Consider the following 27,593-nt stretch of genomic DNA (forward strand, 5'->3'; position numbering starts at 1 on the left):
GGATGACTGCAATTAGGGATACAGACAGTGGGCAAGAGGGGGCGGGAATGTAGTGGAGAAAACTGGCAAAGGAACCAAGGTACCGGGAGCAAACAAGCAGAGAGATAAAGGTAATAGAGTGGGAAGATCCCAAGAACTTATTCAGACTGCAGGCTAAAGATTGCCTTCCATATCAAGGACTGATATCAGAATACAGGCAAAGAGAAAGAAATAGGGAGTCCTAAAAGAAAGACCAGCACTGGTAAAGTTTTCAGAATAATCTAGAGCAGAAGTTGCCATTAATAAAGGAATAATTAGTAAAGCATATAAAACATTGCATAATGACTAAGAATCAGAGGAAGTTAGGAGGGACTGAGAAGAAAGATTAGATAAGCAATTCACAAAGAAACAATGGGGGATACATGTATGTCTCCCAAATATGCAACAAAATCTAATCAAGATTTTTCATCTTTGCAAGGAAGTGCTTACATACGTATTTTTTATACCCCAAGCAGACTTCAAAGAATTTTTCCTCAGGTAGATAGCAAATGTTGGAGGTATGATGGAGCAGAAAGAGGTAACTGGGATATTTTCTGGGAGTGTAATGACTTTAAAAGATTCCCTACAGACTACTCTGTCAGAGATGCTGGTTCAGCAATTGGAGTGTGACTAGGGAAATAAGCTATGATACAAACTCGGAATTGCCTAGTCATAGTAAGGCCTTGCGGAGTCAAATTATGACAGCTGCCAAAAAAACAATTATTAGAAAATGGAAATCAAAGTCTAAACCAACTTTACTAGTAGTAGTGAAGATAGTAACAGAGTTAAAAAGAACTGGAACTGGGATCTTTAGAAAAGGGTAGGAACAAATTATATAGGAAAAAATGTGAACTATGGGATCACTACATGAAGAGGAGGAATGAGGTTTAAAAGAAGCCAGAATTTGAATGAGCTATGTAATGGTTGACTAACAGAACGGATATGTTACAAATGATGTATAATGTTTGCAGCAACAATCGTGTCGCACAGTTAACGTTTGCAACTGAGATTGTGTCACTATGGTTTGTCGTCATTTACATAAATATAACATGGACTATGTCCTAAATAATTTAATAAAGATATTTCTTGTTAAAAAAACAAGAAATATTCACAGTGCTGAAATCCCTGCAATAGAATGACTGTCCACAGAGAATAGTTTTCTTAGCTTAAATAAAAACTTGTTTCACAAAAACACAGTTTTCTTTAAAACACTGAAAGGTTTCCTCAGCTGGGTACTTGCCTGCCTGGCCATGAAGGATCACTAGTCATCCAACAGCCCCACAAAACCTGCAAGAGAGTGCACTTCAGTAGCAAGAAAGCTCTGAAGCTTTTCTCATCCTGTCTTGATAATAAAAGAGCACTGCTCGAGCTCCTAGCAGGTACCCTTAAGCTTCAAAAAACTGGCCAGTTGTCAGAGGATGGAAAACAAACGGCTTAGAATGCTGCAACAGTGATCTAATGTTGAACATCTAAGAAAGGAGCAGTCAGTGAAACTTAAAACCAAGTGGGTGAAAACATCAACAAATAGGAATTGGTGGCAAGTGAGAAAATTCAGGACATTTACTTGGAAAATACTTGCAGAGATATTTTTACACCACAAACAGACCAGAGTGACGTTCCCTCAGTTGAAAAGCAATTGCTGGAGATATTTGGAAGAAGGAAGAGAAAACTAGGAGCTCATTTTTTGAGATTGTTCTTGCATTCAAGCAACCAGGTAGTTAACGGACATTTTCTGGAAAATCTGTGTCGACAGTCCCAATTTCTTCTAAACTATTACCTGCACTCATATGCTCTCAATTACCAGAAAACATGTCTACATTAACAATGACAAGAAAAACTATCATTTGCAAATATAAGTTAAGAATGCCTCTTATAACAGTGGCTCAATATGCTAAACAGTACACCAGAATGGGCAAGTGGTAAGCCCTGACAGAAACATTTGAATAAGAAGGGGACATGGTTAATCTACAGAAATAGGATTATGGAGACTGGACCTCTTAGCATTGACCAGAGCTGAGCATTTGCACTGGGCACGTTGCAGGTTTGGGTGGGGTCTAAATTAGTAGTATGGCCACTACGGCCTCAAGTGAAATCATCTTATTTCCCCCACTGTCTGGGCTGTTTGAATGGAAAGCGTGTAACAGCTACCACAGTACAAAAATAAGGCTGAATTAGAAAGGCAGTGGAGTTCTACACTCAGAAATAATAAAGCTGTTTTACTTGAATAATCTTCTGTTATCATTCATTCTGGTTAACAAATTAGACATGTGTTAATACAATGTAATATTGGTTTATTCGTGGTATATTACTAGTTGCGTAACTATGAATACATCTGAATAAAGATCTTGTATAAAAGAAAGACCTTTACATAAAAATTATTTTTAAAAAGTGTTACCTTATCTGAAAACAGACATCTTTTGCACTGCGTGCACAGCCAGTCATTACAATGGAGGTTTGTTTGTGTCTTTCGGCTTTTCCCGGTTAGGGGTCGCCACAACGGAACTCCGGTCCGCTAATGATTGGCAGTTGATTTTTATGTACCGGCTTGCCAGGCCTGACGCACAACCTTCTACGAAGGTACGCCCATTCATGCATGTCTCTACGCAGAAGACGCTCTAGCTGAGAATCGAACCGGACAGCGTCTTACTGTGAGGCGACAACATGGAGGTAAAGAAAAAATTTTTTTTCAATAAAGATTCTGAAATAATTGTTAATATCCTATTAGCTCTCTACAGATGATAACATCACAATAATCTACAGTCCCACAAATAAACCACCAAGGCACCTGGAAGATACAGCAGTATGAGTGGGTGAATCTACTAAAACCAAGCTACTATGCTGTGATCTCTTATTAGACAGTCAACTCTGCAACCTTGATTGACTAAAAAATAACCCATGCAAGCTGATAAGAGGACCAACAAGAACAGTATCTTGGACTAGGTCCTTTTTTGTCTTTAACATCCAAGCCACTGGTCTACTCATCAGTAATCACCATGCAACCTTTACCATCAGGTTACCTTAGACAGTCTGCAATAGCGCACAACTTCCATCAGAAACAGGAATTTTTGCCAACTGGCATATCTTAGACCATGCAGACACTGTTGATAACACGTTAACCTGCGTGTCATTAAATCCTGCATGAGGATTCTGCTTAGCTTACCCATATTAAAATATTTCAGGGGAAAACATGCACAGCAACCATGGATGACAAACTCATTAAAATATTTTATGTGTTCCAGGAATAAAACCTTGGCATAAGCCTGTCTGCGTGAAATAGCGAGATAAAGCACTGCCTAAGAACACATTTCCAGTAGCAACTCAGGCACTGAAATAACCAAGTGAGCGAGAGGATTAATGTGATCAGCTCACCCATCTGGGAGGAAGAGGGGTGATACAGGTCTGGCTTTCTGACACCAGCAAGAGAAAATTTACAGGCAATGAAAAGACATAAGACTGGGTAGGTGGGACTGGTTCTACCAAGGTGGTGGCCCTCATATCTGGAAGAATGTGCATGCATGTGGAGGACACAACAGAACTTCGTGGTGGTGTGTCTGATGAGATTAGCCACTTAGGAGATTGGCAGATGCAGTGAGAGCACAAATCACCTTCCACAACTCCCTGTATAACAACCCCTCTTACCTCCATGCTGAAATACCCAGTAAAGGGGAGACAAATGGCTGAAGACCAATGTGAAAGGCCTTGACGGTTGATAGGCAAAGAGGCGAAAAAGAACCTAGGAGAAGAATCCAAGTACGCCATGAACAAACTCCCCTATCCTACACAAATAGACAACCTTAACAAACATCTACAAAAAGACCAAAATTCAACAATTTCTATGAATCCCTGTAAGGCAGACAGTTAATTCAAATACTTTCCAAGACAATATCTGCTTCAGTCGGGTAAAGACCCGGCACCATCCCATCTCAGTGAGAGGCCTGGATCCACACTGCAAAGACCTTTCAAAAGTCTCAAATCCCACAGCAGGATCTGTTAATTGAGAAAGTGCATCATATGTATGTTCCAAATTCTTACAAAAGCAACCAAGACCTACAAGACTAAAGATGCAATCATACCAGCAGAAAGACTGGTTCCGTATTAAAAATTGGGGACAGCAGAATGCTTGAGGGACATGACCTAATTATTCATTGCACATTAGGGAAAAGAGATGGAAGTCTGTCCCAGCAAACAGGTATCTTGAGAATATTTTCCTGGAGGACCAAAGATACTTTTGATGCAGATGTTTCAGGAAAAGGAAATAAAGCTTATCCAACAAACAGTGAGCCAGCAAGCATTAGGGAATTCTGCCTCTTACTATTAAGAATCGCAAAACCCAAACAAACAGAGACTTCGCCAGTAAAACTTTTTCCATTGTTCCAAAGGAGAATGTTTTGAAAGACAGAAAAACAAAAAAAAAAAAAAAAAAAAAAAGAGTGGGAGGTGAAGAGAGGAATCAAGAGTATCTGAGAAGTAAACTAGAGGCTGGTGTTGGGATGATGACTATAATCAGAAAGAACACCAGAGTTTCTGAAATTAGTGAACATATGAAAACTATAAAAGCATCAATCCCACTGGATACAGGAACTGACATGCAATGTGACTGCAAGAAAAAGTGGATGAGAAAGACTGGATTATTTTAACCAGTGTGTGAACTTTAATGGTATAAAGTTGTGTACATAATAATGTTTGGGTAGGGCACTGAAAAGAATGAAGAACTGCAAGTAAAACAACTTTTCTTCTTAACATTTGTATAAGATGTTCACAAAATAAACTGCCTTTTCTACTGCAAACAGTTTTGTATAGTGTGCAGTCAGGGATATTTTAAATGTGAGGTGGGGGTGAGTGTTATTAGTGATTGCTGTATATGTTAAAGATATTAAAGCAAGATATATCCCTAGTTGTAATGTACACAGGCTTTACATTGTAACAAGATGAGAGAGGCTTAAAAGAAGCAAGTTCAAGTTAATATAATGTGATCTTGGGCTGCTGGAGTAGGTGGGGGTATTAAAGTGTATTGGTCATATTACAGAATTAAGTTAATTTCCACTGCCGTAAGGATGGAGGGATGGACATCTAGATTAATGTCCTTGGCTTAAATTATACACAAAGGATTTTTAAGCAAACAGGTTTGTAAACCAAGACTAAATGATGAAAAGTCTGGAAAATGGAATGAGTCATATATTTTTAATGGAAGTCAGAATGGTGTATTTACCAAGATTCTTTCATGCATCTGCAAAAGGTACTACCAATTCTCCTCCCACTGCTGACTGCTACTATGCTAAGGCAAGCTGTCTGCATGTGCAGACAATTAACCTAACAGCTCTGAGCACTCTCTGCTGAGAGAAATAGAACAGCAATAATGTAAAAGCAATGTCTTTTGGCTTCTTCCATTAGGAGTCGCCTCAGCGGATCACCGGTCCGCATATTGATTGGCAGAGGAGTTTTTACAGTATCAAGTTGCCAGCCTGGCACCCAACCTTCACAGAAGGCACACACACACACACACACACACACACACACACACACACACACACACACACACACACACACACACACAAAACCTACTGCATGTCTTTAAAACTCACTCGACCGCAGGGTGGACATGCGGACTCCACACAGAAGGCACTCCAGCCAAGAACCAAACTGAAGAACCTCTTGCTGTGAAGCGACAATGCTAAACACTGTTCCACCGTGGCCAACACAAGAGGAGAAATGTAATTACCAATTAAAAAAGGTGCAGTGGCAAGCAGTTCAGTGATAATAAATGAAGTATGAAACTTCTGGAGGTGAATAAGGTATGCAAATAATTGCCTAGCCATCACTCTTTGTGCACTGTTATATTAAATGTATTAAGTACTATCTTTATAGATAGCTAGTGCACCCTAGTCTAAACTCAAGCATTTCCATTAAAATGTGAAAATTAAAATTTCCATTAGACTGTGCTTGCATTCAGGAAATTAAAACAAAATCATACAGCTATAGCACCTGTACTGTTTCAGTCAGGACCTGAACATTAATTAAATTGTTGCCGTTAATATGAAAAAAAACAGTCAAGAAATTAGATCTGTAGATCACTGCATCTACTTTGTTACGGTTTATCTGGTGAACTAGTAACACAAGATGCAAGACACTTTTTATTTTTGTCATTTTCTTTTATTGTGTTCTCAAAATGCGGACAAACCTGAACAGTAGCTGTTAACGTTTTACCTCATGATGTGTAAAAACTTAAAAGCAACTTTAAAGTATTTGAAAATGTTTTCTACTACTCATTTGGGACTGGGGCCTTCCTTCTGTTGTTAGGCGTGAGAAAAGGGGCCAAACACTAGCCTCCTAATTTGAATGACAGCATACACCTATACTGGAATACATCAGCCTCTTATATCATTTAACTCCACCCTGTGCTCCATGGCACCCAAACCCTTTCAGTAGATTGGTTAACACTCTTCTGCACTACCTCACCACCTGGAACTTGAAGACAGGAAGAATCTGAACAGAACAGCCATCACTAACTGCTAGACCCACGAGGAGGCTTGATAGTGAACACCCCAGACTATGCAACCACACTCTGAAACCAGGGGCATTCTCCCTCTCAGTATGGACACCCCACAGCAACCAGGTATAGATGTTCTAGCCACACAAAAGGTTCTGCAGTCCAAAACTTCACTTCAATTTTTCCTCCCAATTGTGCACAAACATGAGCTCTGTAAAAATGAACACTGGGACTTGTTTCTACTGTAAGCTATTTCTCTGGATGCATGTATTTTTCAAAAAATTGGACTCACCTAGTATGGTTCTAAGTGACTACCCCCCACATGATTAGAGAACTTGGCATAGCTCCTCGTGGTCCCCCTGCAGAGTTCCTAAGCCAGCAGAGAGCAGAAAAAGCAACTTTCTTGATCATAAGTATTTTTTAAAACTTTTTGTTTGCATTTTCGATCTTTTCAGCTTTCGACTACTGTTTGTGCCTTTATTACTGTTTTATTGCCTTATTTTCCTGTGTTTGTGAGCTTATATTGTTGATTGCACTTGTGGGCTAAAGTATTGCTTAAAAGTAACTAACAGGCTAATACACTCAAGTGTACCAGCCTTTGATAGCAATTTAGTCGAAAACAAAGCATTTACTGCATTTTTCCTGTCTGTTTGAAAAAAAAAAAAAAAAAAAAAAAAATATTTCTCCTTTCCTAAACTTTACTTGCTAGTTGTTCCAGTGATCAGATTTTGCTGATTCCTGGGCTTTGTATTTGGTTTCTGTGTTCCTCCATTTTCTTGTGTGGCCAGAGGTAGTTTCTTTACTCACCAGTGGGAGTGGGGAGTACTGAGCTGCTTGTTTGTCCTCAGAGGAGTGGTTAGAAGCAGCAACTTGTAATTTGTTGGCCATTTTGGGTCATTTCCTGTTTTTTCCAGCCCCCTGCTATAAAGCACGCTTTGGCGGGCTTTTCTGGCATTAGAGAACTTGGCATAGCTCCTCGTGGTCCCCTGCAGAGTTCCTAAGCCAGCAGAGAGCAGAAAAGCAACTTTCTTGATCATAAGTATTTTTAAAACTTTTGTTTGCATTTTTCGATCTTCTAAGCTTTTGACTACTGTTTGTGCCTTTATTACTGTTTTATTGCCTTATTTTCCTGTGTTTGTGAGCTTATATTGTTGATTGCACTTGTGGGCTAAAGTATTGCTTAAAAGTAACTAACAGGCTAATACACTCAAGTGTACCAGCCTTTGATAGCAATTTAGTCTAAAACAAAGCATTTACTGCATTTTTCCTGTCTGTTTGAAAAAAAAAAAAAAAAAAAAATATTTCTCCTTTCCTAAACTTTACTTGCTAGTTGTTCCAGTGATCAGATTTTGCTGATTCCTGGGCTTTGTATTTGGTTTCTGTGTTCCTCCATTTTCTTGTGTGGCCAGAGGTAGTTTCTTTACTCACCAGTGGGAGTGGGGAGTACTGAGCTGCTTGTTTGTCCTCAGAGGAGTGGTTAGAAGCAGCAACTTGTAATTTGTTGGCCATTTTGGGTCATTTCCTGTTTTTTCCAGCCCCCTGCTATAAAGCACGCTTTGGCGGGCTTTTCTGGCATTAGAGAACTTGGCATAGCTCCTCGTGGTCCCCTGCAGAGTTCCTAAGCCAGCAGAGAGCAGAAAAAGCAACTTTCTTGATCATAAGTATTTTTTAAAACTTTTTGTTTGCATTTTTCGATCTTTTAAGCTTTTTGACTACTGTTTGTGCCTTTATTACTGTTTTATTGCCTTATTTTCCTGTGTTTGTGAGCTTATATTGTTTGCACTTGTGGGCTAAAGTATTGCTTAAAAGTAACTAACAGGCTAATACACTCAAGTGTACCAGCCTTTGATAGCAATTTAGTCGAAAACAAAGCATTTACTGCATTTTTTCCTGTCTGTTTGAAAAAAAAAAACAAAAAAAATTTCTCCTTTCCTAAACTTTACTTGCTAGTTGTTCCAGTGATCAGATTTTGCTGATCCCTGGGCTTTGTATTTGGTTTCTGTGTTCCTCCATTTTCTTGTGTGGCCAGAGGTAGTTTCTTTACTCACTAGTGGGAGTGGGGAGTACTGAGCTGCTTGTTTGTCCTCAGAGGAGTGGTTAGAAGCAGCAACTTGTAATTTGTTGGCCATTTTGGGTCATTTCCTGTTTTTTCCAGCCCCCTGCTATAAAGCACGCTTAGCTGAGCTGCTACCGTGCACACTAGGGCAGCTGGTTAAGCAGATTTAAACTATTAGGGCTACCTAAAGTTCACTCTTCAAATTTTCCCTTAAAACTACCTTCCTCAAAGTGTACTACTGTTCTATTTAGTGTATCCTCCAACTATAAATTATCTCTACTTGACTCCCAAGTACTCTATTCTCTATCCGTATAGCTAAGCACTTGCTCCTACAGTACTTATCACCTCGATACAGCACTCTTGTTATAGAAAGTACCCCAAAAAGCAAACCCCATTTCTCGGTCACCCACATCCCCAAAACCTTTTTAAGTTTTTCTGTCTATTCCTTCTAGCATGTCGAGGATCAGTTGCTAATATCCTCTCCTGCTCAGCTGGTGAACCCAGATTATTGAGGCAATGTTACAATTGCCTCATGTACACAGACAACCCTCTCCTCCTCCCACAAAACACAAATACATGCAGAGATGCAACTATACGGCCAAACTGGAGGCTGAGCTCTCAACATAGGACTGGCAAGACCAGACAGGAGGAGAAGGTAACCACACACACTATAGAACCAGTCTCACATAATACCATCACAACCTCAAATCATACACATAAACACACAAAGACATACTCGGAGGCTCTGATCAAAAATCTACCAAAACAGCAGAGGCCACCAAAGCAGACACCCAAACAACTACCACCTCAGAACTCAACACCTGCATCACATAGACCACACAGTCAGAGTGTCAAGCAGTCACAGCCCTTAAAGCCAAACACTATGCCAGACACACTAGTCATTGGTGACTCCATAGTCAGACACACTGACGCCGCCACCAGACTGAGTAAGGAGAAGGTCACAGTAAGCTGCCTGTCGGGTGCTAGAATCCGCCACATAACGCATGCACTCAGGTCTCTCAACAGCAGGTACAAGTACGACTCAATCATTGTCCACGCTGGTGTAAACGACCTGAGACGCACCTCCTGGACTACATGAAAAGAGACATAGAGGAGCTCTCTGATTATGTAGCCCAGGCAGGTATGACCCTGACCTTGAGCAGTATCCTACCTTCACCAAGAATGATGCCACAATACAGAGATAAGATGATCAGTTTTAACAATTGGCTTAAACTCTGGTGTCATTCAAAGGGGATCCAATGTCTGTCTGCCTGGGATGACATGCTGGACAAGCCACGCTGCTTCGCAAGGGACGGCTTGCACTTGGCACCCCTGGGATTCCGGATTTTGGCAAAGGCTCTTGCCACCCCCATAGTGCCTTTTTTAGGCAAGGCTCAAATTCCAAACCTACCACCCTAGAACAAAACAAAGAAAAAAAACTAAGGGTAATGCTGCTCAATGCCAGAAGTCTCAACCTCAAGATGCACGCACTCGAGGCCCTTCTCAGTATGGAGAACATCGATGTCTGTGCTGTGACAGAAACCTGGTTCAAGGCTCCTGAGAGCACCCCAGCACTATCAGGTTTTACCTCATATCATGCTCCGGCCACAAAACCCGGACAATACCAAGAAAGGAGGAGGGATATCCATATTCATCAAGGACACCCACACCTCAAGATTGGTGGCATCGCACGATGCATCGGAAACCATCCAGGTGCAATTAACCATAGGCAAGACTGCTATGCAAATTGTAGCATGTTACAGGCCACCCTCGCAAACTCAGGAACCTCACATGGCCTTCCTGAAAACACTGGAGGGGATAAATGTATCTCCGAACACCATCATACTAGGTGACTTCAACTACCCTAATATAGACTGGGAACACTACTCAAGCCCAAACACTCTAGCCCAAAGGTTCCTGGAATTCATAAACTCAAATGCCATGGAACAACTAGTCACCATCCCCACAAGAGGAGAGAACATACTTGATCTCATCATCACGAACATGGGAGCACAATGTTCAACGCCAGAAGTATACCCCTCACTGGTGAGATCTGATCACAAACTAATCTCGCTGGAGGTCCTCATCCCGCCCCCACCCGAAATGAAAAAGACCACAGTAAAGAACTTCTCGAAAGCCGACTTCATACTTCTAAAGACTAGTGTGGTCTCCTTTAAGGCCCCTGAGCCGGCGGTTAACATTACTCAAACCGCTGAATCACTTACAAATGCCTTCTACCAGCACCTGCAGGGCTGCATGGATCAGGCAATCCCAAGCAAAACAAAGACTCTTTGTACCAAAGGCAAGCGTCCAGTCTGGTGGACCCCAGCTATAAACAAACTCTACAATAAAAGGAGAAAGCTACTACAAGATAGAGCAAAATCCTTAAAAGGTAAGACACCGCTGATCACTATAAGTAAAAAGCTGAGCTCTCATAAAATCATCCAAAGCTAAGGACTCCAAAGACAACCATAAAGCATTCTTTAGCTATGTCAGAAACCTAGGAGGAAACTCCCAGATATGCTCAGAATTAGTTCAAAATGATGTGAAGATTACTGATCCTACAGACATTGCCAACATACTGGCTGACAGGTTCAGTGCAAACTTCTCCCCACCCTCCCCGCCTAAAGAAGAGATATCTATACCAAATGATTGTAGCCCCCCAAACATCTCAAACGCTCAGGTGAGAACTGCTCTCTCCAAGGCAAAGAACACAGCATCCATGGGACCTGATGGTGTCCCCGGCTGTGTGCTCCATGAACTCAACGAGGAATTAAACCCACAGTTAGGACAGCTGTTTAATCTTAGTCTCACCTCCGGATACGCACTCCAGGAGTGGCGCAGCGACTGTGGTCCCACTCCACAAAGGCGGTGCCTCCACCGACCCTGGAAATTACCATCCCATTAGCTTGACAAGCCTGATCTGCAAAGCCATGGAAAGGATCATAATGGATCTCATAAATAAAGACATAGGGAATTTGCAGACTTTGGATCCAACCCAGTTTGGCTTTGTCAAAGGCAGATCATGCCTTTTAAACTTGGTTGACTTTTTGAAACAGTCACCAAGGCCATTGACGAGGAAAGGCAGTCCATACAGCCTACCTAGACCTGGCGAAGGCTTTCGATACAATACCCCACTCGGGTATCATTGAAAAACTCATCAACTTAAATGTAAACCCATACATTACAAGATGGGTTGCAAACTGGCTGAGTGACAGAACCCACAGGGTCAGAGTTGCTGGCGCCATGTCAGACTCAAAGCCCGTCACAAGTGGTGTCCCACAGGGCTCAGTCCTGGGCCCACTCTTGTTTGGCATCTACTTTTCTGAAGTACAAGCAAACACAGAAGGGTTATGGCTGACAAAGTTCGCAGATGACTGCAAACTGGGCGTAGTTGAGAACACATCCGACACAGATATCCTTCAGAAGGGTCTCACAGAAATGGATAACTGGTGCCAGAGCCATGGCCTCAAGTTAAATGCCAAGAAATGCATAGTCATACCCTTCGGGAAAAATAAGGTTACCCCTAGCTACCATATAGGTGGCAACTCCCTGAACACAGAAGAAGTTATTAGGGACCTGGGAACCCAGGTTGACAGTAGCCTGTCATTCGACACTCATATTGCTAAAGTAGTTAGGAAGACCTTCTACATTGCCCACCTTATCATGAAGGGATTCACATCTAGATCAAGGGAAGTCATAGTCTCCCTATACTCATCACTCATCAGACCAATGATCAAGTACAATGCCCCATTCGAATGTATCTGACCCGACACTTGCAGCAGCTGGAGAGGCCACAAAAGTTCCTCACCAAAAGGATAAAGGGTCTCAAAATCTGTCTTATGCTGCATGACTGAAAGAACTCCAGTTATATTCAGTTGCGTACAGCTTACTCAGAGGTGACCTATGCCTGACATACAAGGCCATGTCAAACCCAGATTTGATGAATATGCTTCAACTTAAAAAATCTAGATCCCTCAGAGCCACAAGGGCGGGTGACTTAAACCTTGACACGGTTATTAATAGGACGTGCTGGAGGGATAGATTCATCACCCAAAGACTCCCTATGCTGTGGAACAAAATCCCGGTTTATGTGAGGCAGAGCACCTCGCTGGCCTTGTTCAAGAGGAATCTTGACCAATGGATGGGAGATCGCAGATACACCCCAGGGGTTACCTCAGTGTCACTGCTCGACAGAGGCACAGCTAAATAATGGGCATAGTTTCTCCAAACTAAGGGGTGGCGTAAGCCACAAAACTATGGCTAGGCTTATGGATGCCCTCGGGCAGATAGCCTGGTATGAACCTATGAACCTATATAAAAAGTATGTCTTCATCAGGAAGAAGAATGGGGACTGGTGGCACATGTATACAAGTCTCTTATAAGCAGACACTATAATCCTTTTTTTTTAGTCTTCCATAACATATTTCAGGAAACATAAGTCCCATAAAAATGGACATAGCTTCTAACATTATGTGCGATACTTGTCCTTGACAGTGTTTGTAAGACTGGAAAAAGTTATGCAATAAAGCTTTCATAATTTGCTTCAAGGAATATGAGCTCCACGAACATAGACAGTCTCTCTCATTACATACGATACAAAACAGCCTTAAAGTCTAGTGGCAGGCTTGTAAAAGCAGGTATTTTCAATACTCTAACTATAAACCACTTTACAAACCATCAGATGGACTTGAAGTTCAGGCGAAAATACTTTTTTAAATATAGTTCTGTAGTGGTAGCGCATGGTATGTTATTTTTTTTTGTTTGTTAGTTAAAGGACAACAATGAAAAGGTAAGCCGCGGTGGTGCAGCGGTAGCGTTGTTGCCTCACAGCAAGAGGTTATCCCGTTTGATTCTCGGCTGGAGCGCCTTCTGTGTGGAGTTTGCATGTCCTCCCCACGGTCGAGTGGCATTCAAAAGACATGCGTAGAATGGTGTGCTTTAGTTGAAGGTTGGGCATCGAGCTGGCACCTCGGCACCTGTAAATAAAATCTACTGCCAATCATTAGCGGACGAGAGTTCTGCTGTGACGACCCCTAACCAGGAAAAGCCGAAAGAGGAAGTTAAAAGGACAACAACAGGATTCTATTATTAAATTCTCAAGTTCTCTATCCTTTTTCTCCCTATTTATTGTCCCTGCTATGACACAATACAGCATTTAAAATATTTTAAACTGACTGTCTATCCACTAGAACAGTACCTTACTGTATTGTGGTGGTTTCACTTTCAAAACACTTTTATCCGGTCCTGAAAAAGTCTCCAATTCACTGATGTCATCAAGGCCACTGAATACAGGTAGTTTTCGGGCCAATTCTCTCCCCAAACTGACATCATGACCTTCCTAAAAACCCACCCATGCTGTGATGTCACAACTCCCTGGTCCTTCCCTTACCTAAAAAGTAAAGGCTAGAACTAGGTAACAGTACACAATTCAAGTCTCCTGCTGTAAATGTCAATCACAGCAGGTAGCAGCTCAGATTACCATTAGCACTTTGACAGCTAGGTGTGAAGGGGGATGGGAGAGGAGTCAAAGTAGTACAATTCAGGCTTCACAAAACAAAAAAATGCAGTTTAGCCATTCTAAAAAGAAGCAGCAGTAAAAAGCACTCTGAAAGTCTGTTCTGTGGCATTTGCACCGTTTGTGTTTTAAGTAGTAATTGAATGGCATGAAATGTTACTTTAACAGAGTGAAAGACGGCAGTGTCTGCATGTAAAAATCAATCCAGTGACAGGAGATTTAAGAAGAAAGAGGCCTGCATGATGCAACTTTTTAAAGACAAGCACTGCACTGTCTGCAGGATACCTAGAGGCAGACTAAACAATCTGAATTACTTCAAGATGCCAGACCCATGTGGTCAGACTCAGAAATTATGTATAAAAATATTGGAAAACCTGTAAATAGTCCCAGAGTGGTGTTAAAATGTAGGAAATAACAAACATGTTGGTTCTCCTTTAAATATAAAAACATTTTAAGAATGAGGTTTCAAAGGCTGTGAGCTGGTAAATCCCCACAGGCCTTTCAAGCATATTCACGTAAGGACTACCTCTAAACTTTGGGAATGGCTCTGTTTTTCCATCTAACACATTTTCCTCCAATCAGCTCCTCTGGACCCTGCCATGATTGCCTGTAACGGACTTTAAATAACAGACCTGTTGAACGTAACGTATTAGAAAAAAAAATACTAGCCCATCTACCTACTTGAATGAATAAATTACTTGAAACCATGCCTCTCAGGTGTACCTCGTTACAAGGAATGTACCACATTTGGCATCTTAAAAAGTCCATGTTCCTCAAAGTTCCACATTGAAAGGGTCCATCACACATTGTGTTGGAAATTTTTTAAATGAAATCAATGGTAAATAAAAATTAATCATATTAGACCTTCAACACAAGTAAAACCAGCATATTTTAACCATCCTGCGATCCACCTAGTTGAAGTTGTTAGTAAGCAGTTAGAATGTGTTCCACATTATGATGGATAGTGTTCCTTATTTTAGGGAAGGAAGGTTGAGAGCTAAGCTTGAAACTTCAACAAGACATCTTTATTTCTCCCACAGAGAGGGCATCGGAGGAGAGAGAGAGAGAGAGAGAGAGAGAGAGACAGAGAGAGACAGAGAGACAGAGAGAGACAGAGAGAGACAGAGAGAGAGAGAGAGACAGAGAGAGAGAGAGAGAGAGAGAGAGAGAGAGAGAGAGAGAGAGAGAGAGAGAGAGAGAGAGAGAGAGAATCTCCTGAATCTGCTAGCTAAAATGTACACTTATGACAGAAAGTTTGGTACAGTTAAGTGCATTTCGCAACCTGCAAACGGGATAAACTAGTGGTGGAGTGAAGTTTTTCTTGACATGGCCACCATTACTCATATCCAGGATGTCTGTCAATCAATAAATGCATGCTGAAACATGTATAGGAGGCATTCAGCTTCCATTTTACTATTTTCTTTATCTAGTCATTAGTAGGAAGGGAACAAGGGAATGTTGCACCCATACACACATGCACAGCAGCAAGTACACACCATGGGATGTGCAATTTGTGAAGCAGAAACACAATTATATACTGAATAACTAATATTCATGTATTTACCAAAAATGCATCAGTGTAAACATAACCCTTAGATTTACACTGATGAATTTTTAATAAATACATATATGTCACAAGCAGTTTCAATTTCTCAGCAATTATTAATTTGTGGTTGAAGTTCAGAAGAGTCACTAGTCTCTACTTTCATGAGGGTTTCAAAATGAACAATTGGCTTAAGTATTGGTGTCATTCAAAGGGGAGCCAATGCCTGTCAGCCTGGGATGACATGCTCGACAAGCCACAATGCTTCGCTAGGGACGGCTTGCACCTGTCACCCCTGGGCTTTCGGATATTGGCAAAGGCTCTTGCTAACCCCATAGTGCCTTTTATAGGCAAGGCTCAAAAGACAAACCCACCTCCATAGGTATCACAAGGGATAAGAAACTAAGAGTAATGCTACTCAATGCCAGAAGTCTAAACCTCAAGATGCATGCACTCAAAACTCTCCTTAGCATGGAGAACATCGATATCTGTGCAGTAACAGAAACCTGGTTCAAAGCTCCCGAGAGCACCCCAGCACTACCAGGTTATACCTCATGCCATGCCTTTTGGCCCCAAACTTGGACCGAACCAGAAAAGGAGGGGGAGTATCAATATTCGTCAAAGATACCAACACCTCCAGGTTGGTGGCACAGCACGAAGCATCAGAGACTATCCATGTGCAACTAACAGTGGGTAAAACTGCCTTCCAGTTTATAGCCTGCTACAGACCACCCTCCCAAACCCAGGAACCCCACTCGGCCTTCCTGAGAACACTGGAAAATATGAAGGTCTCTCCAAACACCATTATATTGGGCGACTTCAACTACCCAAAAACATAGACTGGGAGCATTGCTCTAGCTCCAACTCCCTAGCCCAAAGGTTCCTAGAATTTATAAACTCAAATGCTATGGAACAACTTGTTACCACTCCCACAAGAGGGGAAAACATAGTGGACCTGATCATCACCAACATGGGGACTCTATGCTCCAGACCAAAAGTGTATCCCTCACTGGTAAGATCAGACCATAAACTAATCTCACTGGATATTCACATCCCGACTCCATCCCCTGCCCTGAAAACCACAGTGAAAAACTTCTCTAAAGCAAATTTCACACTCCTCAAAACAGAGGTGGAATCCTTCAAAGCCCCCGGGCCTGTGGAAAATACGGCCCAGACCGCAGAATCCTTTATAAACACATTCTATGAACACCTTCAGGAATGCATGGATCATGCAATCCCAAATAAAACCAAGACCCAATCCTCCAAAGGCAGACGTCCTGTCTGGTGGATCCCAGCCATAAACAAACTACACAATAGAAGGAGGAAGCTACTACATGATAGAGCAAAATCCCAAACAGGGAAGGCATCTCTGATCAGTATTAGCAAAAAACTACGGGCACTCATAAAATCGTCCAAGGCCAGCTTCGAGAGACAAATTGCACAAGACACTAAGGATAATCACAAGGCTTTCTTTAGTTATGTTAGGAACCTGGGTGGGATTTCCCAGATATGCTCAGAATTAGTCCAAAATGACAAAATACACCAAACCCACAGACATTGCCAACATCCTAGCTGACAGGTTCAGCGCAAACTTCTCCCCCCCTTCCCCACCAAAAGGGCAAATATCTATCCCAGCAGAGTGCTGCCCCCCTGACATCTCAGATGCTCAGGTAAGAGCTGCCCTCTCCAAAGCAAAAAAACACAGCATCAATGGGACCAGATGGTGTCCCGGGCTGCGTCCTACATGAACTCCAAGAAGAGATAAACCCAAACATAAAACTACTGTTCAATCTCAGCCTTACTACAGGATATGTACCCAAAGAGTGGTGTACAGCAACAGTGGTCCCTCTCCACAAAGGTGGTGCCTCAACGGATCCTGGAAACTATCACCCCATAAGCCTGACTAGCTTTGTCTGCAAAGCTATGGAAAGGATCATCATGGACCTCATAAATAAAGATATTGGGGACCTACTGACACTGGATCCTACCACGTTCGGCTTTGTTAAGGGCAGATCCTACCTCTTAAACCTGGTCGATTTCTTTGAAACAGTCACCAAGGACATTGACGAGAGGAAGGTGGTCCACACAGCCTACCTGGACCTCGCAAAAGCCTTCAATACAATACCCCACTCGGGCATTATAGATATGGGTTGCAAACTGGCTCAAGGACAGAACCCACATGGTTAGAATTGCTGGAGCCATGTCAGACTCCAAACCAGTTACAAGTGGCATCCCACAAGGCTCAGTCCTGGGACCTCTCTTGTTCGGTATATATTTCTCAGAGGTACAAGCCAACACGGAAGGACTGTGGCTGACCAAGTTCGCAGATGACTGCAAACTGGGCGCCATAATAGACTCTCCAGCCGACACAAGCATCCTCCAAAAGGGTCCCATAGAAACAAACAACTGGTGCCAGAGCCATGGCCTCAAGCTAAACGCCAAAAAGTGTATAGTCATCCCCTTTGGCAAAAACAAAGTGCCCACAAATTACCACATAGGTGGTAATCAATTAAGTATAGAAGTAGTAATTAGGGACCTGGGAACCCAAGTTGATAGCAATCTCTCATTTGACAACCACATGGCCAAAGTGGTTAGAAAAACATTTTATATAGCCCACCTAATCATGAAGGGATTCACATCTAGATCAGGGGAGGTCATCGTGCCTCTTTACTCATCCCTCATCAGGCCCATAATTGAGTACAATGCCCCTTTTGGGATGTACTTTACCAGACACCTGCAGCAACTGGAAAGACCCCAAAAGTACCTCACCAAGAGGATCAAAGGGCTCAAACAGATGCCATATGCTGCCCGGTTAAAGAAACTCCAGCTCTACTCAGTGGCATACCGCCTGCTCAGAGGTGATCTGTGCCTGACGTATAAAGCCATGTCCAACCCGGAATTAATGGACATGCTGCACCTCAGAAAATCCAATTCCCATCGAGCTACGCGCTCGAGAGACTTGAACCTCAGCAGTGAAATAAATAGGACATGCTGGAGGGACAGATTCATAACCCAGAGGCTCCCTTCACTCTGGAATAAAATCCCAGTCCAGGTTAGGCAGAGTCCCTCATTGACTCTCTTCAAGAGGAATCTTGATGAGTGGATGGGAGATCGTAAGTTTACCCCGAGTATCACTTCTGTGTCACTGTTAGACAGAGGCACAGTATACTAACCTCGAAAAAGGGCATAGCAAAATTAATTTAAAATGGGTGGCGAAAGCCAAACATACCCTGGCTAGGCTTATAAATGCCCTAGGGCAGATGTCTAGGACAACAGTCAAAATTGGGGATACTAACACTTATAATGTTGAATTAGGAAGCTGACAGACTTATAATTTGCGTTAACAAGCATTAGCTTGTTTGTCACTATTTGATAGTGTAATCATCACTTGCTGTACCATAAAATCACAGATTTAAAGAGGGCTGGAACAAACACCTGAACCAAAATTAACAGTTAAAAGAGGTACGAGGTGGATGTGAATCTTGTTCCAAAAGTGGCAGTGATGAGAAGGGCGACAACTGTTTACCAAGTGGTTTTACAGTAGTACAAACCTTCCTGTATAACCACACCTAGCAATTTAATACACAGAATGTTCCGTCTCCATTTACATTGCACGTGTCAACATCAAATCACTTAAAAAGATAATGGCCCTGGGTCATCCACAAAAAAAATACAGTAGCATCTAAATCAGTTTCTGTATCTAATAAATAAAACCAATTTCAAAAAAGCTTTCCCCACACATACTTATACAGGGCAACTCCAAGACTGTGCCATCCCAGGAATGGGTAGAATACCACTTCTATGAGTTAACAGGCATGTCCCTTCTCCAAAGGGGCATAACCTCAGAGGTAAAATGACAAAAAATAAAAAGAATAAAAAGAGGCACAATATCAGAATAAGCACTGCATACACAGGAGCGGCCTTAGGTCAACTGGTGCCCTAGGCAAAAGGGCTCCATGGTGTCCCCTACCACACCATCTGGTGCCCCCATTCTGGTCTACCTACACCAAATAAATACTGGAAAAGTGCCCCTGCTACAGTGGCGCCCTAGGCAGCCACCTAGTTGGCCTATGCCTAAGGCCGGCTATGTGCATAGAGTAAGTGATGGGAATATGTGGTGAGCCTGCTACTAATTCTGCTGGCAACTCTTTTGAACTTAAACGTAAGATATATTTTAAAAAACAACCAGTTTATGCAGGGAAACAACACTCACGAACAAATTTTGTATTAATGAAATGCACTATCAAAATTATTTGCCAGTGCTCACAACCATACTTTTCTACTGCTGAATGGGTAAATTATTCATATAAAAAAGCATTTTGTCCCTCTTTATGTGGCAGGGTCACTTGTTGGACAGTTGGAGCTTGGGGGCCAACAATAAAAAATTTAGCAAATATCCGGAGATGGAGAGTTTTAGGACACAAACCATTTCATGTTTCTTCTAATACGTATAATATGAATAACATAAATAATGCCTATAGGTTCATACTATTCTAACAACCACCAAGGTCTTTACTAGCCTAGCCACGCAACTAGTTTTGTCCAAGAGTTTCTTGGATGCCTATATGGTGAGTTGCGTTAGTAAGAGGGCAGCTAAGGGTTACGTGTGTTGGGATATGTTAGTTGGGGATTAACTTACTTACTCTTGACATCTGTTCATCAGAGCATGGGGGGGGGGGGGGGGCAGGCCAGGGTGAATTTGCGATTTCCCATTGAAATGTTATAAATGCGAGTTTTTGTTTGCACTATAAAGTCTTGTCCTTTGCAATGGCTGCGAGTACAAACTGCAAAATTACAAGTGTTCACATATAAGTGTTATCTGCATGTTTGCAAAAAGCTTAGACATACTTCAATACTACAACTTGACATGCAACAGCTGCAAAAGTTAGTGCTTTACTCCAAATAAGCCGTAACCTAATAACGTAATCAAATATCTTGCCTTTAAAATATCATCTTTTTGTAAACTGCAGAAAGCTGTATCACCTTGAGAAAACAACTAAACCATTTAACGTCCAACACTGCACTTTCGGAAAAGAAACGCATCAGCTCATGCAAGGGCTTTGTTTTCAAAACAATGCCTGGTTTGTAAAACTGCCGGCATTACAGTGACAACAGATGTTCTTAAAACACCACTACAAAAAATACACTTTGAGACACAACTTCAACAGCAAAATTACCAAGCCTAATTACAGATGAAATATTTCGAAACAAAAGTTAAAAAAAACACAAAAGATCAAAAAGTTGCATCTGCAAAATAAGCGATCACGCAGTGCGCAACTGCAAAAATCCATTCACGTGCGTGCCCACAAAACTTCAGTGCACAAAACTGCAGACACCAAAAGCCTATACACTACTAAAGTTAGTTGTCACTCTCTCTCCCAAGGATAGTATTCCTGTACTAAAACACCTTTGAACAATCCAGAAAAGGTTATCCACAAAACGTAGTTCCATAAAATCAACACCACGTACAACCTGATCTAGCAAGGGGGAGTACATGCAAACAATAAAGAGACAATAACATAGCAATGCACTTAAAAATACCGTAAACAAGTTATGCAGTCTTTTGAAAATTAAGTTGCACACATAGAAAAGCAGCTTTACCTGTAGGTGCACTGTCTAATATCCGGAGATCGTATGCACCAGAGCATCGGTAGTTGGCCGCAGTTCCGTTATCCCAGACTACTACCACCTCCTCGGGGCTCTCGAAGCTACGGACAGTGCCGACGTGACCCTCACCACCATCCTGCTTACCCCATTTCCAGTCTGGTCCCCGGACCACCCGTGCCCCCACTCCTTCCATCATTACACGATTATTCCTAGAGTTACTCATTGCAGGAGATATCTGATAAAATAGCACATCAAATGTAGAAGACCGCAATGAAACAAGACTCCCAGTTTCAAACTCCAAACTGCTTAGTGGCTCAACATAGGGTACTGGGGAGGGGGTACGACCCCCTCCCTTTTGTCTCCTCAGTACTTCCAACAGCTTCCACGGAAACGGACAACAGAAAGTAGGACAAGGCAGATACTTAACGAGATTTTTTCACTCGGTTTTATAACTTCCAGAATTCAGAAATATCTCTCACAACTACATTCCCAGAAGTCCGGCAGTACTCGCAACACCACTTCCTTGAACATCCGGGTGATTGCCGCCCGCTGGTCTTGGAAACCACTTCAGTACGATGGTGCCTTGACGACAGATATTGGGAGGGCTCTTTTCAGAGAGAGAGAGACATAATCCAACTTCCTTTCAGCAGTTTTGATCTTCTGTTAAAAAAGTCATTGGTTAATCAACATTTTGTTCAAAATCAAGTTTTTTTTGGTAATCTACGATGGCTAATTTTACTAGCGTTAGAAGATGTTTTTTATAACCAAAGAACGAGCGGAGCTAACATTGCCTACTGACTGAGGTGACTTAGGCTAAACCTAGCTACAGTACTCCTTATCGGTGCTGTGGATGTCAAACATCGGAAGTGGATTGATTTGACATCCAGTGGGGTGTGTTTTTTTTTTAAATATATATATATATATATATATATATATATATATATATATATATATATATATATATTTTTTTTTTTTTAATATATTTATTAGTTATATGATCTTTGCCGGATCCGTGGATCAGTACATCAGAAGTAACACAATTTGACCGATTTTTTATTGTTTATAGTTATTTGTCTACTTGCAGAAGCATGCATTCATTCACTCGTTTATTTGTATGTATTTATTTATTGACATTTGTTTATTGAAAATCAAACTGGGAACAAGTGCCCTTTTTCACCTGAGGTCCGCGGAGGAAAGCACAAAACTATCATATTTAATGCAATCAATAATTGCAATAAAACATTTTATAATGCAGTTTCAGTGAATACGCAGCATAATAGTGTAATAACATTTATATTGATAATCACAAACATTAAATTTACAAGCCTTGTATAGAGACTTAAGTTAGAAGAGTTGTGTGCGATAGGTAGGAGTAGTTTAAGAAATTCAGCAGAATGATGTATTAGAGGAGTTAAGGAAGTATGAGTGCTAACAGAGAAGTAGAAATGTAATAGTGATTTGGTTCTGCTAATTGGAAGTAGGTATAGTAGTTTAAGAAAAGTGAGGTATTATATTGGAGTAAGCAGTTAAATGATTTAGTACTTTAAAGGAAGGCATAACAAAGGTGATGATGGGTGCTGGAGAGCTTTGTCACAGATAGAGAGCAGGGGCAAAGCCAGGGGGCAGAGAGGAAGTATTTTAGTAATTGTTTGAAAAGTTAAAGTATGAGATAAACCTGACTGATATAGGAATTTTATTCCAAGTTCTAGCTACACTAATGGAATAGAGACTGACTCCAGCAGCCCTTTGTGGTTTGCAGATGGTAAGCAGTTGTGTATTATTTGACTGAAGGGGATGATTTGGAAGATGGTATTGGAGTAGGGCCAAATTGCTGGGCAGGCGGATGGGGTATGGATGACTTTAAGTTTATAGGTGAGTACTAGGCTAACTGCCCTTCTAAGCCATTTTAAGCCTAGCTGATTTCTCTTGGTGAGGATCAAACCTTTTATCTCTTGCCTGTGAGGCAAACACTTTAACCACTATACCAGCCTTTATGGGTTAAAGTGAGCTGAGTATAAGATAGGTGAAGGGGAAGCTCAAGCCAGTTAAGTGTTTTTAGTGCTAAAAGGGTTCGATAAGGTTTGTTGCAAGCGAATCTGGCAACTTTTTTATAGCACTATTCAAGTTTAGAACTAAGTGAGACTTGTAGGTTGGTTATGATAAGGGCTCCATATAGGAGAGAGGATAAGAAGTGGTAGCTAGAGTTACCTTGGCAGAGTCTGTAAGGAATTTCTTTCCTCTGTGTAGGGTGCCTAGTTTTTCATGGGTTTTCTTGATGCTGTTGTGCATATGTGAATTAAATTTAAGATTGTCATTGATTGTCATGTGAAGTAGTTTTGCATGTGGGTAACTTCAGTCATGCTATCATTTAAGAAAGAAATTTTAAAGTTGTTTTTTTTTTCATGGAAATGAGATTTAGGAAAAAAGGAGAAGTAATTTAGATTTTTCTTTGGATTTAGTAGCAGGTGATTATTCTGTAGCCAACTTTCAACAGAGTTAAAGGTTCTTGAGTAATTCTCTGAAGATATATTAGGCTGTCGAAAATACATATTAGGGGCAAATCATCAGCGTATTGTATGAGGAAAGCTTACTGAGAGGATTTATACAAATTGTTAGTGAATATGTTAAAGTATAGAGGGCCAAGAATGGAACCCTGTGGCACACTAGTATTGACAGTAAGGAAGGGATTTAAAGCAGAGAGCCATAAAACAGACTGGTATCTATCTGTTAAGCAGTTATTCAACCATAGTAGTGTGGGTTGTGATGACCCAAATGAAGACAGTTGGTAGAGGAGATTTGGTGAGAAAATAGTTCAAAAGCTTTAGAGAGCTCTGGTAGTCAAGAAAAGCTGTCTCTATTTGCAGATGATATTTTATACCTGACAAAATCAGGAAAGAAATTTACAGTGTTGTGAAACATTTTGAGACAGTTTAATATCTTTTCAGGATACAACATTAATGAACCTAAAACAAAGGCGATAGCAGTAAATTATGTAACCACACACAAATTGGTTCAGCAATATCCATATTTATGGGACATGATAAAAAAAAGTATTTAGGAGTATGAATTAAAAATTATTCTGGTGTGACAGCTAAGGATATGTGGGAAGACACTAAACAAAAGATAATACAAAAACTGAGAAATTGGAAGCTCTGTTATATAGATATGGATAGTAAGATAGATAGAAGCAGTTAAAATGTTTTTAGTCCCTTTAATCTTATACACAGGTCAGGCATATTTTTATCAACCAGAGGAGAAGTTGTAGATAGCAATTAATAAAGAGCTGAAGGATTTTATCTGGGAGGGGAAGACAGCAAGAGTAAAGTGCAATGATGATTCTTCCAAAAGAACAAGGCAGATTGGGATTACCCAATTTGAAGAGGTATTTTTAGAGCTACACAGTTAAGGCTCCTATACATAACACAAGCAGAAACCTATAATTCAGAGTGGAAAGGGATGATGATTAAATAGTTAGGAAGCTCAAGAAACAAGGAGAGATTGGGATTTTGGATGCAGTCATTAAAGAGAATAACAAAAATTACACAGAATAGTATATTCATTCAGTAGCAGAAACTATTCTAAGAACTAATCCAACACTGAAATGGAGAAAGGAGATTCTGCCAATAGGGATGACTGCAATTAGAGATCCAGGCAATAGACAAGAGGGGGCTGGAATCTATTGAAGAAAACTAGCAAAGGAACCAAGATATTGTGAGCAAATAGCTAGAGAGGGACAAGTAATAGAATGGGAAGATGCCAAGAATTTATTTGGACTGCACGTTAGAGATTGCCTTACCTATCAAGGATTTATATCAGAGTATAAGCAAAGAGAAAAAATAGGAGGGTCCTAAACAAAAGACCAGCACTGGTAGAGTTTTTAGTAGAATCTAGAACAGAAGTTGCCATAAAAAAGGAATAATTAGTGCAGCATATAAAATATTGCATAATAACTATAAGAATCAATCAAATGAGGTTAGAAAGGATTGGGAAGAGAGGTTGGATAAGCAATTCACAAAGCAACAGTAGGAGGGATATATGTTTGTTTCCCAGATATTTATATATTTATTGCATTTTTACTGGGAAAGCCCACTGGGCCTAAAAGCGCCCATTTTCAGTGGTGGCCCGGGGAGAAAAGCTTTGACAAGAACATAGATACAGAAAAAAAATTAAACATTAATTGGTACAGAAGTAGAAATATTGTTACATATAGTGATTACAGTAATATATACAGAATATATACATAAAAACAGGAATTTAGTTGATTGCCAGATTAATTCAGTCAGTGAGTTATAAACAGAGATATATTAATCAGCATTATTGTGCTAGTATCAGCAAGTGATGAAAAATAATAACTATGGAGAAAATATTATTAGTCAGCAGTAGCAAAAAGCACAGGAGTTTAATTATCATATAAGGAGAAGGAAAAGTTAGGTTATAGAGCAGGTACATAGCCAGGAAGAGTTGAGATGATTTTTCAGTATTCGTTTGACGATGGTGGTGCTCTCCATGTTTCTTATAGAAGGTGAAATTGAGTTCCAAAGTTTGGCGACTGTGAAGGAGTAGAGGAGTTGACCAGCAGGTAAGGTGGGCTTTTCTACTTTTAGAAGTAAATGCTTTTCAGATCTTAGTTGCCTGCTGGGTTGGTATTTAGCAAGTAGTGTCAAGAGAGCAGGACAGTCTGTGGGTCTGTAGATTATTTTGTGGGCTGTAGATAGTTGGGTGAATGAGAGATGGTAGGAGAGTTCAGCCAGTCTAATTGTTTTAGTCAGGTACAGTGGTGGGATGAGACTTTGGCTATTTTGTTGTAACACATATCAAGTTTGAATTTTGTAGAATTTTTGATATTAGTGAGGAGAGGGGCGCCATAAAAGAGAGATGGTAAAATAGAAGGGTGGCTGCAAGCTTTTGTCTAGTTGAGAGGCTAAGAATGTGTTTGGTGCCTGTAGAGTATATGTAACAAAATGCAGATGATTTAAAATTTTTGCTTGGAAATGTTTACATAGATATTTTTATACCCCAAGTAGACTCCAGATAATTTTTCCTTAGGTACACAGCAAAGTTGGAGGTGTGATGGGAAAGAAAGTGGTAATTGGGAACATATTTTCTGGGTGTGTAATGACTTGGGAGACTTTAAAGATTCTCTGCAGACTACTGTGTCAGAGCTAATGGTTGAGCAAATGGGTGTAACTAGGGAAATGATTTTTTGAGCTATGATACAGAATTGGAGTTGCCTAGACATAGTAATGCCTTGCTAAGTCTAATTATGGTGGCTGCCAAAAAGCAATTACTAGAAAATGGAAATCAAAGTCTAATCCAACTGTACTAGAAGTGAATATAGTAAGAGTGATAAAACTACTGGAATTGGAATCTTTAGAAAAGTGTAAGAGCAAATTACATAGGAAAAAATGGGAATTGTGGGAACAATACATACAAGGGATAAGTGAGGTTTAAAAGAAGGCAGAACTTGAGTGAGCCATTTCATGTCTGACTGACAATGATTGGGTAGATTATAGGTGATGTATAATGTTTGCAGCTAGGATTATGTCAATATGTTTTGTGATGTAAAATGTTTGTAGCTGGGATTATGTCAGTATGGCTTGATGTTCTTCGTCTCCCATTGCTGCAGTCCTGACATATGGGTATTCCGCTGTCCACCATCGGCCCGAATACCAAAGGGCTAGAACCGGCGTCGGTCATCGGCGCTCGAGACTGACATCAGTACGTGCCATTACAAATGCGCATGACCGACGCCATAACCTCAGTCTTTCTTGCCGCGTGGTCCTAAGCAGAAGCAGCATTTGCAAGTGCCGTTTGGCGTTCTGGAATTGTCAGTTTTCGAGTTTCAGACCGGAGACCAAGTTGGGCTAAGTACCCGCTAGACACTTTTGTCTTTTCTTGCCTCAGTATTGACGGATGTCAGAAAAAGTTAATAACTGTATTTCTTGTGGGAAACAGATTCCTCATAGGGATTACCATTCACTCTGCATTCCTTGTTTAGGGCCTGAGCACGACATTGTTGGGTGTCGCTTTTGTGCTACTTTTAACAAGCGTATTATTAAACGTCGGTTGGACTGTGCTAGGCTGGTGTTTGGTAAACGTTGTAATTATAACATGCCGTCGGATTCTCCGACGACTGGTTCTTCTAAGAAACGAAAGAAAAGTCTTTGCGGTCCAAACAGGATGAGGCGCCCACTCGGACGCCGGTTCTGTTGTACCACTGGCTACTTCTGCGGCTCCTTCTGAAGGTTTACCTGAGTCTCAAGGGGAGCCTTTGTTACTGCAGGAAGTGGCTTTTCCTGTGTTAGGCCAGGCTGAGGGTGCTTCTCTATTGTCAGTGGTTCCCTCCCCTCATAGGGTAGTTAGG

General features: G+C 41.0%; 1 protein-coding gene across 1 annotated transcript in view; it reads right to left on the reverse strand.

Moving 5' to 3' along the window:
• The window catches only part of MIB1 (MIB E3 ubiquitin protein ligase 1), a 1,882,202-nt gene extending 1,860,193 nt beyond the window's left edge, over positions 1 to 22,009 (reverse strand). The window contains exon 1 of the mRNA XM_044065767.1: positions 21,224 to 22,009. Within this exon, the coding sequence (XP_043921702.1) occupies positions 21,224 to 21,452 (229 nt within the window). The 5' untranslated portion in view covers positions 21,453 to 22,009. The remainder of the gene's footprint in view (positions 1 to 21,223) is intronic.
• Between the last annotated feature and the right edge of the window lie 5,584 nt (positions 22,010 to 27,593).

The sequence above is a fragment of the Protopterus annectens genome, chromosome 3.part0, assembly GCF_019279795.1.
Source record: "Protopterus annectens isolate FY-2018-M chromosome 3.part0, PAN1.0, whole genome shotgun sequence".
Taxonomy (NCBI): Eukaryota; Metazoa; Chordata; order Ceratodontiformes; family Protopteridae; genus Protopterus; species Protopterus annectens.